Source organism: Cherax quadricarinatus, chromosome 40 (assembly GCF_038502225.1).
Source record: "Cherax quadricarinatus isolate ZL_2023a chromosome 40, ASM3850222v1, whole genome shotgun sequence".
NCBI classification, from domain to species: domain Eukaryota; kingdom Metazoa; phylum Arthropoda; class Malacostraca; order Decapoda; family Parastacidae; genus Cherax; species Cherax quadricarinatus.
The window spans coordinates 591,889-606,201 of record NC_091331.1 but is presented as its reverse complement, the minus strand read 5'-3'; the positions used below and the strand labels follow the sequence as shown (position 1 = coordinate 606,201).

Genomic DNA, 14,313 nt, shown 5'->3' with positions numbered 1-14,313 from the left:
ATTGCCTTTCATTATCCCAGGAGCTGTAGAATCTTCTCATAAACATAATAATTTAACATTGGAATAACAAATTGTTGTTTCAGTCGTTTTTCTCAAATTTCCCTGCTGATAATATTTTTTCGTTGGCAATGAACATGTAGAATTGCCTGAAATTGCTGGTAAACGCGTCAGGTTCTCGTGCATTAAAATTTTTTCAGACAAATACGTTTGTATATATGAACCTGTCTTTCTGTCTGCTAGAATTATCCAATAAGCGCCGGAGCTTTATATATATATATATATATATATATATATATATATATATATATATATATATATATATATATATATATATATATATATATATATATATATATATATATATATATATTTCGTGCCGAATAGGTATAACTGTTCAATTAGCAAGAACTCATTTAAAATTAAGTCCTTTCTAAAATTTTCTCTTATACGTTTAAACATATATTTTTTTTATTTATGTTAATGTAAAAATTAATAATTTTGTATCAAAAGACTCTTAGAAAAACTTACCTAACCTTATTATAACAAGCACAATTTAATTTAGCATAATCCAACTAAATATATTTTAGATAAATTTACAATAATTTAATAATACACAAACACAATGAAATATATTTTTTCTTTAGGTTCAGAATGATTTTTTCGAAATTATTGCATACAGAAATTTTCGCTTGCCTTATTCAGCAAGAAGAGCGTTACTAGTTAAGCCAAAATCGCAAGTTTTGCCTATTCGGCACGACATATATATCTCATTGTCAGGCTCGAGGAGGTAATTATCGTAATTTGAAAGGCTGCAACAGCGGAATAACAAACTGAGGTGTTTGTAGTTCCTCAGTTTATGTGCTGAAGTCACTTCATCTTTAAATATTTCTGTAAAACTGCTTGTAAATTCTGCAGTGTTTGTGATGATTACCTCAGGCAGTCACAACCCGTAGATAACCTGTATTCTCGCAAGGTAAATTCACTTGAAATATCTACTTATTATTTCTCATCAAACATGCAGATGCGTCTTCCATCCTCAAGACAGATTCGACGTGTCGTTCTTTACAGTCAAATTTGTTCATATGTTCAGCAAAGAGTGATATAAATTTCATGTTTCATCAGATTTACTTTCTTACCACCTCACTGCTTCCCTCCCACAAAGTTCCCTGTCTCTCAATTTAGTCTTTCATATTCTCAAATATCCCGAAAAGACTTAAATTTCCACCAAAACTTCAAATTTAGCCATTCCTCATACTGTATCTAATCTAAATCTAATCTCATACTGTACAGATTAAATACTCATAAAAGCATAAAAACGCAACAATTTTAAATCAAGGCACAATTGTTTACGTGTAAACACCTGTCTGAGTATGCCATCCCCGAGGATGTTATGTCAGGCACTAGGGTGTTTGCACTACTTGTCTGTCAGACTCGAGGATGTGTACTCGTACGTTACTTCTCTGAGTGTATTAGCCACGAGGAAGAAGATCCACATTAAAATAATCGCGTAACCAGTCATGTGGAAGTATAATGACAAGGAACGATCCAATGAAATAAAATGTTTAGGGGTGAGGGAAAAGAGGAAAAAGGAGTAGTGTAGAGAGGGTAGGAAGGGGGATAAAAACGTAGGGAGAGGAGGGTAAGAAGAGAGGGCAGAGCTACTAGGTAATCTCGTCAACACAGGGGACATGAAAGAATAGATACGTTCATCTCTTCTAACAAGGGACACAGCCTCTACTCCACATTTCCTCTCGTAGTATTCTATGTATTCCGAGTACTATGCCAACCTCTCCTTGTACTCTAACATGTACTCCCTATGCCTTGCTAGCCTCTCCTAGTACTGTGGTATAATTTTTCTAGTACTTTATTACCTCAGTTCGAGGAGTATTGGAGAGCCTCTGTAAATTAGTCTTGTAATCGTTGGTAGAAAAGACAAAGGAAGGTCACGTCAAATCACACGATCACAACTCTAAATTCAGTACAATTCTTTACTGCCACCACAAACAGCTACTGTAGTCAGAGCTCGACCACTTAGGGTCCCACCACTTACAGCTCGACCATTCAGAGCTCCACTCAAAGCTCTGCCACTCAGAGCTCAATCATCGATATCTCTATCAGAACTCTACCTAGAAGAGGTCTATCTTCAACATAATAACTACACCCATCAGGTGTCCATGTATCAGAGGTCCAATCAGAGCTTCACCCATGAAGAGCTCATCCAATACGAACTCGGGTTGCCTCTTCAATCCCCCACTAATCAGGATGACACGACAAAATCACATTACCTACCATTAAACATTTGGTGGATTTCTGTTGTTTCACTGTGAAAATTGATGCAATTTTCCAAATTGGTTAGTGTGTTTAATATAAAGCCTATTAACTGCACGTAGGTCATTCAGGCTGCAATTCACCTGCGCTCTATCATGTAGGTAAACTTAATCCTTAAGCCAGAAACTGTAGTAAGTCCTTAGTGAATATACACCTCTGTGTATATACACACAGATACATCTCTCGTTGTATGTACACTATGAGATACAAACTCAGTGTATGTACACCGTGCAGGAAATGGTTGGTTAATAGGGTTTAAAGCCTATCAACTATAGGAGGGTCATTAAGGTCTCGTGTAACCTGTTCACCACTGGTTAAGAATACTTTTACCACTAAAATATCGATTAAAGTAAATTCTCAGTATATATATATATATATATATATATATATATATATATATATATATATATATATATATATATATATATATATATATATATATATATATATATATATATTCAATAAGATCACAGTAAACAGGTGATATCAGAATATGCAAAACAACCACTCTGAAAGAATAGAGAAATTCCAAGCGCTTTCGTGACTACTCACGTTATCAAGGAACTATGAAAGTAAAGCATCCAAGGAAGCTATATAAGGGGTCTGGCCAGCACCTCACTATCAGATCCCACAACGGTTAAACACCTGACGCGCGCCGACCCAACTTGGATAGGTCCTTTGCACAACTCACCCACAAACTATTCTACCCAAGAAAATTTAAAAATTATTATTTGTCCAGTGTATTAAATTCTTCCCAAATTCTATTAATTATAAATGGATCTAATTTATATAAACCAAAGGAAATATTCATATTATTGTCAAAACTGCTTTTTATGAAACAAGATTCAATTATATTCCTGTCAACCATGGACTGCAACATTCATCACCCACGCTTCACACCCATATAAGAGCTTTGGTAAAACTATACTCTCATACATTCCCCTCTTTGCCTCCAAGGACAAAGTTCTTTGTCTCCACAGACTCCTAAGTGCACCACTCACTCTTTTTCCCTCATCAATTCTATGATTCACCTCATCTTTCATAGACCCATCCGCTGACACGTCCACTCCCAAATATCTGAATACGTTCACCTCCTCCATACTCTCTCCCTCCAATCTGATATCCAATCTTTCATCACCTAATCTTTTTGTTATCCTCATAACCTTACTCTTTCCTGTATTCACCTTTAATTTTCTTCTTTTGCACACCCTACCAATTTCATCCACCAATCTCTGCAACTTCTCTTCAGAATCTCCCAAGAGCACAGTGTCATCAGCAAAGAGCAGCTGTGACAACTCCCACTTTGTGTGTGATTCTTTATCTTTTAACTCCACGCCTCTTGCCAAGACCCTCGCATTTACTTCTCTTACAACCCCATCTATAAATATATTAAACAACCACGGTGACATCACGCATCCTTGTCTAAGGCCTACTTTTACTGGGAAAAAATTTCCCTCTTTCCTACATACTCTAACTTGAGCCTCACTATCCTCGTAAAAACTCTTCACTGCTTTCAGTAACCTACCTCCTACACCATACACTTGCAACATCTGCCACATTGCCCCCATATCCACCCTGTCATACGCCTTTTCCAAATCCATAAATGCCACAAAGACCTATTTAGCCTTATCTAAATACTGTTCACTTATATGTTTCACTGTAAACACCTGGTCCACACACCCCCTACCTTTCCTAAAGCCTCCTTGTTCATCTGCTATCCTATTCTCCGTCTTACTCTTAATTCTTTCAATTATAACTCTACCATACACTTTACCAGGTATACTCAACAGACTTATCCCCCTATAATTTTTGCACTCTCTTTTATCCCCTTTGCCTTTATACAAAGGAACTATGCATGCTCTCTGCCAATCCATAGGTACCTTACCCTCTTCCATACATTTATTAAATAATTGCACCAACCACTCCAAAACTATATCCCCACCTGCTTTTAACATTTCTATCTTTATCCCATCAATCCCGGCTGCCTTACCCCCTTTCATTTTACCTACTGCCTCACGAACTTCCCCCACACTCACAACTGGATCCTCCTCACTCCTACAAGATGTTATTCCTCCTTGCCCTATACACGAAATCACAGCTTCCCTATCTTCATCAACATTTAACAATTCCTCAAAATATTCCCTCCATCTTCCCAATACCTCTAACTCTCCATTTAATAACTCTCCTCTCCTATTTTTAACTGACAAATCCATTTGTTCTCTAGGCTTTCTTAACTTGTTAATCTCACTCCAAAACTTTTTCTTATTTTCAACAAAATTTGTTGATAACATCTCACCCACTCTCTCATTTGCTCTCTTTTTACATTGCTTCACCACTCTCTTAACCTCTCTCTTTTTCTCCATATACTCTTCCCTCCTTGCATCACTTCTTTGTAAAAACTTCTCATATGCTAACTTTTTCTCCCTTACTACTCTCTTTACATCATCATTCCACCAATCGCTCCTCTTCCCTCCTGCACCCACTTTCCTGTAACCACAAACTTCTGCTGAACAATCTAACACTACATTTTTAAACCTACCTCATACCTCTTCGACCCCATTGCCTATGCTCTCATTAGCCCATCTATCCTCCATTAGCTGTTTATATCTTACCCTAACTGCCTCCTCTTTTAGTTTATAAACCTTCACCTCTCTCTTCCCTGATGCTTCTATTCTCCTTGTATCCCATCTACCTTTTACTCTCAGTGTAGCTACAACTAGAAAGTGATCTGATATATCTGTGGCCCCTCTATAAACATGTACATCCTGAAGTCTACTCAACAGTCTTTTATCTACCAATACATAATCCAACAAACTACTGTCATTTCGCCCTACATCATATCTTGTATACTTATTTATCCTCTTTTTCTTAAAATATGTATTACCTATAACTAAACCCCTTTCTATACAAAGTTCAATCAAAGGGCTCCCATTATCATTTACACCTGGCACCCCAAACTTACCTACCACACCCTCTCTAAAAGTTTCTCCTACTTTAGCATTCAGGTCCCCTACCACAATTACTCTCTCACTTGGTTCAAAGGCTCCTATACATTCACTTAACATCTCCCAAAATCTCTCTCTCTCCTCTGCATTCCTTTCTTCTCCAGGTGCATACACGCTTATTATGACCCACTTCTCGCATCCAACCTTTACTTTAATCCACATAATTCTTGAATTTACATAATCTATTGTCCATGGGGAAGTGGAAAAGAATCTTTCCTCCGTAAACCATGCGTGTCGTATGAGGCGACTAAAATGCCGGGAGCAATGGGCTAGTAACCCCTTCTCCTGTAGACATTTACTAAAAAAGAGACGAAGAAAAACTTTATAAAACTGGGATGCTTAAATGTGCGTGGATGTAGTGCGGATGACACGAAACAGATGATTGCTGATGTTATGAATGAAAAGAAGTTGGATGTCCTGGCCCTAAGCGAAACAAAGCTGAAGGGGGTAGGAGAGTTTCAGTGGGGGGAAATAAATGGGATTAAATCTGGAGTATCTGAGAGAGTTAGAGCAAAGGAAGGGGTAGCAGTAATGTTAAATGATCAGTTATGGAAGGAGAAAAGAGAATATGAATGTGTAAATTCAAGAATTATGTGGATTAAAGTAAAGGTTGGATGCGAGAAGTGGGTCATAATAAGCGTGTATGCACCTGGAGAAGAAAGGAATGCAGAGGAGAGAGAGAGATTTTGGGAGATGTTAAGTGAATGTATAGGAGCCTTTGAACCAAGTGAGAGAGTAATTGTGGTAGGGGACCTGAATGCTAAAGTAGGAGAAACTTTTAGAGAGGGTGTGGTAGGTAAGTTTGGGGTGCCAGGTGTAAATGATAATGGGAGCCCTTTGATTGAACTTTGTATAGAAAGGGGTTTAGTTATAGGTAATACATATTTTAAGAAAAAGAGGATAAATAAGTATACAAGATATGATGTAGGGCGAAATGACTACTGTCATTTCGCCCTACATCATATCTTGTATACTTATTTATCCTCTTTTTCTTAAAATATGTATTACCTATAACTAAACCCCTTTCTATACAAAGTTCAATCAAAGGGCTCCCATTATCATTTACACCTGGCACCCCAAACTTACCTACCACACCCTCTCTAAAAGTTTCTCCTACTTTAGCATTCAGGTCCCCTACCACAATTACTCTCTCACTTGGTTCAAAGGCTCCTATACATTCACTTAACATCTCCCAAAATCTCTCTCTCTCCTCTGCATTCCTTTCTTCTCCAGGTGCATACACGCTTATTATGACCCACTTCTCGCATCCAACCTTTACTTTAATCCACATAATTCTTGAATTTACACATTCATATTCTCTTTTCTCCTTCCATAACTGATCATTTAACATTACTGCTACCCCTTCCTTTGCTCTAACTCTCTCAGATACTCCAGATTTAATCCCATTTATTTCCCCCCACTGAAACTCTCCTACCCCCTTCAGCTTTGTTTCGCTTAGGGCCAGGACATCCAACTTCTTTTCATTCATAACATCAGCAATCATCTGTTTCGTGTCATCCGCACTACATCCACGCACATTTAAGCATCCCAGTTTTATAAAGTTTTTCTTCGTCTCTTTTTTAGTAAATGTCTACAGGAGAAGGGGTTACTAGCCCATTGCTCCCGGCATTTTAGTCGCCTCATACGACACGCATGGTTTACGGAGGAAAGATTCTTTTCCACTTCCCCATGGACAATAGAAGAAATAAAGAAGAACAAGAGCTATTTAGAAAAAGGAGAAAAACCTAGATGTATGTATATATATATGCATATGCGTGTCTGTGAAGTGTGACCAAAGTGTAAGTAGGAGTAGCAAGATATCCCTGTTATCTAGCGTGTTTATGAGACAGAAAAAGAAACCAGCAATCCTACCATCATGCAAAACAGTTACAGGTTTTTGTTTCACAGTCATCTGGCAGGACGGTAGTACTTCCCTGGGTGGTTGCTGTCTACCAACCTACTATCTATATTTATTTATATATAATATATATATAATATATATATATATACGTATAATATATATATATATTTATATATATATAAATAATATATATATACAGTGGGAGAGAGAGACATGCACAGTCCTGCGGGAGAAGAGAGACAGAAAATTCAGATACTGTGCTAATACCAGGTCTAGACAAATTACATACTAGGATACTAAATTGATTTACTCTTAATCTGCTAACCTGTTCTGCAACTGCGACTCAACCTTCATACAATACCTGACAATTTCCCACCATCTAAAAAAATTATAAACTGAATCCAACCAACCAAAAAAAATAATGATAGGTATAGCTAAAAAAAATTTAGGAGCTGGAAGCTGGAGGAAAGGGGGGGGGAGGTGGTTAGTGGGCTAGGCTGGCTTTCCTAATACCGAATTTTAAAGGCCGTAAAGATAATGAGTGATCCTGCTACTGGCAATGATAGTAATAATAACGAATGTGGTGAAAATGATTGGCAGCGGACGGTAAGCACCGTAATTAAGCATTATTTTGCTGTGGTTTGTTCGCCTAGCCACGACTTGCAATAACAAAAAAAAATAGAAATAAAAAGAAATCTATTCTTACTGGTACACAATGAGACGTGTGATGAGTAAACCCTTTCAGTTTAAATGTTTGGTAGCTGTCATTAAACTGGTGCGAGTTGCAGATGGGATAAATTGGTCAATTATCTTTTATTAATAGTAGCATTGTTTAACGGAATTAGAACACGGTTGGAATAAAATCGTGAGCTGTGTGTCTTGATTGAGATTGAGAATATGTGATTGGAGGGTCCGGAGGCACGAACCACAGTTATTTATGACCAAGACGAAAATTTTACACTGACGTCACCTTCAGGAACTCAGGAGTATTTGAACTGCTTGTCTTTTTCAAGAAAGAGTGCAGTGTTCTTGACAGGGATGCGTCAAGTCCTGGACCGTTGTACCCTGGCACTCTGTTCTGGACCATCGTACCCTGCCATTGGTCAGCTTGCAACCGAAAGGACCCAGGTCGAATCTTGCACGGGGCGAAACGTTCAGGCAAGTCTACCGTCTACTGTCCCTGTTACCTACCAGTAAATTAAAACCCATGACGTAAACGGTACAAGAATACCAACAAACTGCATGCTGAAAAGAAGCAAGGTGCAATGAGGAAAAACCCTCATTAATGAAAACATTTCGCCAGTACAAAAGGTTTCAAAACAGACTGACATAATAAAAAAAGCCTGTTGCACAGGCGAAACATTATTAGTTTCATAAACTACACTCTACATCTTTATCATACAATTAGATGATGCCTAGGAGTTAATCTACTGTTGTGGATCTCAGCTTGGGGGACACGACCTGAAATGGACAGCAGAGGGAAGTAATTTCCAGTGTTTTCTTTGGATTATTCTGAGTTATTAACATTCTGGGGTTACTAATCGAAACGAAGGAGATGATTGTTTCTTCTTTTCCTTCTCCTTCCTCTTTTTCTTCACCTTCTTCAACCACAAGGGGCTCTTGGACCCCCCAGTGCCTACAACTCTGTGTTGTTTTCATCTCTGGTACCCTGCAGAGGTATCCTGCAGATGTACTCCGTAAACATATAACAGAGATCTACAGTGGAACAGCTTAAAACACAGACGTCACAGTGACGGCAGAAAAGAAATACTTCTACAGCTTCAGGGCTTTAAGACAGCAAAATGAACTATACGAGGAGATATTATATTGCAAGAGAAACCAGGAGCTGTAAAGCAAGCAAACACACACACACACACACACACACACACACACACACACACACACACACACATACATACACACATACACGCTTAATGACTTCAAATTGCACACTGAAACAACCTGCATCTATCCGCTTAGCTCTCTCCACAGTTACCCCTCTCCCCCATGTTACTCCTTCAGGTTGTCGTTCTATTAATTTTATGGCCTATCATTGCCGAGTAATAACAACCCTAGTTCACCAATCACAGTAACGACCGCTAATGTGATTACGATGTATAGCGGGGATACGGATCGTTGAGCACTCGTGCGTAATTGATCGTCAACTGGAGCGTTACCTGCTTCTTCGGGATTGCCTTTTATGTGATATTGTCTTGTGTGCGTCCAGGTTCCGCTCTCCACCATCCACAAATGTCAACCTTATTAGCCTTGGTTGAAATAGACGCCGTACAGGGAGGGATTCACAACCATCTCACATATTATTATTATTAAAACTAGACACTAGACAACATTTTGGTCCTCCCTGGACCATTAAATTCACGTGGACTGACAGTGGTCTAGGGAAAAAGCGAAGCACCAGCTGGTTTCATTTTCATTTTATGGGTTATTTGTGAATTCTTCCAGCCATTGTATTATTATTATTATTATTATTCTATCGGATAAGTTGATGGGTTCTTTTGGTTTAAAACCTATCGACTACACGAGGGTCATTAAGGCTGCATGTAAGCTGTTCACCACCAGTCCAAAATACTTTAATCTTTAGAATGTGGATTAATATAAACTCTCGGTGTACATACACAGACGCACGCCTCTCGGTGTATATACCCTTTTTTCGGTAGGATTGAAACCTTAAGGTGTACATGGATTTCTGATGGTTTTCTCTTTCACGTTTATAAAATAGCGTGTCCTTTAAACAAAATTTGACATGAATTTAATACCATAAGAAACCAAAGCGCATGTACTCTCACGTATGTATTCTCTCGTGTTCTTTTACGTACTTTCATGTATTCTCATGTTCTTTCTTTTTCTCTTATGTTCACCCCAGGTTCGCTTAGGTTCTTTCATGTTCTCAGGTTGTCCCACTGTTGTGATGACTTCGACGGCTTCTGCATAAAATAATAATAATAGTAGGGGTCATGGTGCCTCTGGGGGGAATGGGAGTCAGGTTTGATCAAGGAGGGAGAAAAACCGGTTGCTCTGTTGTGGTTTTGTAGGGATAGGAAGAATAAAGGGAAGTGAAAGGTGAGGGAAAATCCCCCTACTGTGCAGGACAGGAGGAGGGGGGAAGTAGGAGTAGTAGTAGGAAGTAGTAGCCCAGTGACTACGCTGTCACCTTGCGTGTGCTAACACGCTAATCGTCCCGTGTCAGGCCCCCAGGACCTACCTCCCAAACTATACGCTCTGTCTGCAAATACATCACATTCGCATGCCTGTGGGAGTGTAAATATATAGAATTTTACATCCACATTAGGAAGAGAGTACAGAAGATGAAAATATGGGGAAAATATAAGTTTTCGACATCTCCGGCTGTGGAGATACAGAGCCCAGACATTGTGCGGGACACGGATTTTCTGGCTTATTCTGGGTTATTCCACTCTGTCAAAAATCCTGCAACTAACTGGGGATAAATTAAGAAGTGGTGGTGGTGACTGTTGGTAGTAATAGTGGTGATTTGTGGTGGTGATGTAGTGATTCGAGAGAGGGGCAATGCTCCTCGTTGCTGGTCATACAATGATACTGTTCATTCGTGGTGGCATTGATGGGGATTCGTGGTGGTGGTGATAGTGATGATAACTGGTGATGACGGTGGTGGTAGTGGTGATGGTGAAATTCAACCCCACAGCCACATGTAGGTGAACACATCTAGATAGCAACGTAATGCCGTGTCTTGAGAGAGGACGGGGTGAGGCACTACTCTGGGGCACAGGTGTACCATCTGCAGTGTATACACACAAACATAAACACACACACACACACACACACACACACACACACAAACACACACAGTGGAGACAGGAAGGACTCTGGGAAGACAGAAGACAGACCAGAGGGGGACACCAACAAAGAATATACCAACAAGTGTTGGATGACATACAACTGAGGAGGAGGTGAAGAAGCTGCTAAGTGACCTTGATACCTCAAAGGCAGTGGGACCGGACATCTCCCCGTGGGTCCTTAAAGAGGGAGCAGAAACAGTGTGTGCCACTAACCACAGTCTTCAGCACATCCCTTGAAAATGGGCACCTACCTGAGGTATGGTAGACGACAAATGTAGTTCCCATTTTTAAAAAAGGAGACAGAAAAGAGGCAGTAAACTATAGACCAGTGTTACTGACATGTATAGTATGCAAAGTCATGGAGAAGATTATCAGGAGGAGAGTGGTGGAGCACCTGGAACGGAACAAGATTATAAACAACAACCAGCACTGATTCATGGAAGGCAAATCCTGTGTCACAAACCTTCTGGAGTTTTATGATAAAGTAACTGAAGTAAGACACGAGAGAGAAGGGTGGGTTGATTGCATTTTCTTGGACTGCAAGGCCTTCGACACAGCTCCTCACAAGAGATTAGTGCAGAAGCTAGACGATCAGGCGCGTATAACAGGAAGGGCACTGCAATGGATCAGAGAATACCTCACAGGGAGGCAACAACGAGTCATGGTACGTGATGAGGTATCACAGTGAGCACCTGTGGCGAGCGGGGTTCCACAGAGGTCGGTCCTAGGACAAGTGCTATTTCTGGTATATGTGAATGACGTGATGGAAGGGATAGACTCAGAAGTGTCCCTGTTCGCAGATGATATGAAGTTAATGAGGAGAATTAAATCAGATGAGGATCAGGCAGGACTTCAAAGAGACCTGGACAGGCTGGACACGTGGTCCAGCAAATGGCTTCTCGAATTTAACCCCGCCAAATGCAAAGTCATGAAGATCGGGGAAGGGCAAAGAAGACCGCAGACAGAGTAAAGGAGGCTAGGTGGCCAAAGACTGCAAACCTCGCTCAAGGAGAAAGATCTTGGGGTGAGTAGAACACCGAGCACGTCTCCGGAAGCACACAACCAGATAACTGCTGCAGCATATGGGCGCCTGGCAAACCTGAGAATAGCGTTTCGATACCTTAGTAAGGAATCGTTCAAGACACTGTACACCGTGTACGTCAGGCCCATACTGGAGTATGCAGCACCAGTTTGGAACCCACACCGGGTCAAGCACGTCAAACAATTAGAAAAAGTGCAAAGGTTTGCGACAAGGTTAGTTCCAGAGCTAAGGGGAATGCCCTACGAAGAAAGGTTAAGGGACATCGGCCTGACGACACTGGAGGACAGGAGGGTTAGGGGACACATGATAGCATTTAAAATACTGAAAGGAATTGACAGGGTGGACATAGACAGGATGTTCCAGAGAGGGGACACAGAAACAAGGGGTCACACTTGGAAGTTGAAGACTCAGATGAGTCAAAGGGATGTTAGGAAGTATTTCTTCCGTCATAGAGTAGTCAGGAAGTGGCATAGTTTAGTAAGTGATGTAGTGGAGGCAGGAACCATACATACCTTTAATACGAGGTATGATAAAGCTAGGTCCTCTCTCTCCCTGCTCCATGGGCCAGGGAGAGGACCTAGTAGCGCTCAGTGAAGAGGCAGGGCCAGGAGCTGAGTCTCGACCCCTGCAACCACAATTAGGTGAGTACAGGTAGGTGAGTACACACAGATCCAGCTGTGTGTGTGTGTGTGTTTTCCCAAACGTAGCTAGGATACGACCCACCTGCTGGGAGCCTAGCTGAGGCTCTCCTGAGACAAGGAAACACTAACAATGTAATAACATATCTCATCATGTGGTTTTATATATAATGGGTGGTCCATTTACAAATTATATTGACGATTCCAGAGACGATCGCTCCCGCGGCCCGATCTCCCACCAGGTACCGTAAAGGTACTGGCAGGTACTCTCAGGTACACCCAGTTACCACTAAATTCAGACGGATAATTGCTGATGCCTATCACTCCAATTATCATGTATCCGTTAATTACAACCTGCGGGCATTAATTTAATTAACTGGTTACAATATTTGTTTCTGATATTTTAACAATGGGCAGTAATAAGTATTTTTTTAAGTGTCGAATATAATAAGCGAAATTAATTTTTGGAGAATTATCTTGTTAAAAATTTTCAGACAAGTATTAAGTTTATTTGATTTTCTACTGACTATTTGTACGACAAAACAACAGTTATTACTATTAAGAGCTAAATCCGCAGATACTATCACATAACACCCGATGAATGGCAGGTAATCAGGGTCCATTATGGGAAGAGAATTATTATTTTGCATTTTCTTGTCCAGTACATCCTACAAAAACAATGGTTGATTTTTCTGTCATGACAGTGTTATTCCATCATTAATTTGACCCTTAATTTCCTACCTTTCATGAGACAACAATTTTTTTAACTATCATGACTGGTCACACTGCTTTCTGCAGTTACCTTTCAGTAAAAACCGGAATCCTTCCATCAGAGCTGGAGTCTCTTACACTCTCACCTGCATAGCAAGTAGGTGAGTGTATATGTGATGAGAGGTCACCTCCTTCCCTCGTCTCCCCCAGCACACACACTGCCTCCATCACGATAATGCCATACAATAATCTCCAAACTCGTCCACCGGGCGCAGACAGGCAAATGGGCAGCGCATGGGTGGTCCAATGAACATTTACCTCACCATGTACATTTTCCCCACCAGAGCCGCCATTGTTCAGGTGTAGGGAACACTCGCTGTAATTGGTCAATCCTTGTGCGGTTGTTTCCTGGGCATTATACACTATGATAACAGTCATCGCCCGCCTCTAATGGCCGACTAATAATTTAATGAGTGTTCCCTCCCATAATGCAATTCTTGGGTCTCAGGCAAAATGCCTCTCGTAATCGAGGCCGACACATAATTGTGGATCGAACGAAACGTGAGTTATCGTGCAACCTGATAGTTGCAACGACCTGGGTGGCCCGTCAGGCGAACCCGAGGATCGTACTCCTAAAGGGCTTTATTATCGTGCATTTCGGGTGATCGACTTACTCTCGCACTCCCCCCCCCCCCTCTTTCTCTCTCTCTCCATGACCCTGGGCTAGGAACGTTATAAAGGCAGTAATCAGTAGCGTGGAAGACAGCAGTATGGCTACAGAACAGGTGATGACTTGATGCCAAGACATAACCAGAGGCAGCAATGCCTTCAATCTTCTTTTTGCGTGTGTTCTGGGGTAGCACTAGTGGTTTCTTTATTTGTTCTTTGGATC

General features: G+C 40.5%; 1 protein-coding gene across 2 annotated transcripts in view; it reads right to left on the bottom strand.

The window, feature by feature from the left end:
• The window catches only part of LOC128687343 (cylicin-2), a 38,555-nt gene extending 24,681 nt beyond the window's left edge, over positions 1-13,874 (bottom strand). Inside the window, exon 1 of one of the 2 annotated variants that reach the window (XM_070092586.1) lies at positions 13,568-13,874. In XM_070092586.1, coding sequence (XP_069948687.1) covers positions 13,568-13,859 — 292 coding nt within the window. In that variant the 5' untranslated portion in view covers positions 13,860-13,874. The other variant, XM_070092587.1, reaches the window with a different exon arrangement.
• Between the last annotated feature and the right edge of the window lie 439 nt (positions 13,875-14,313).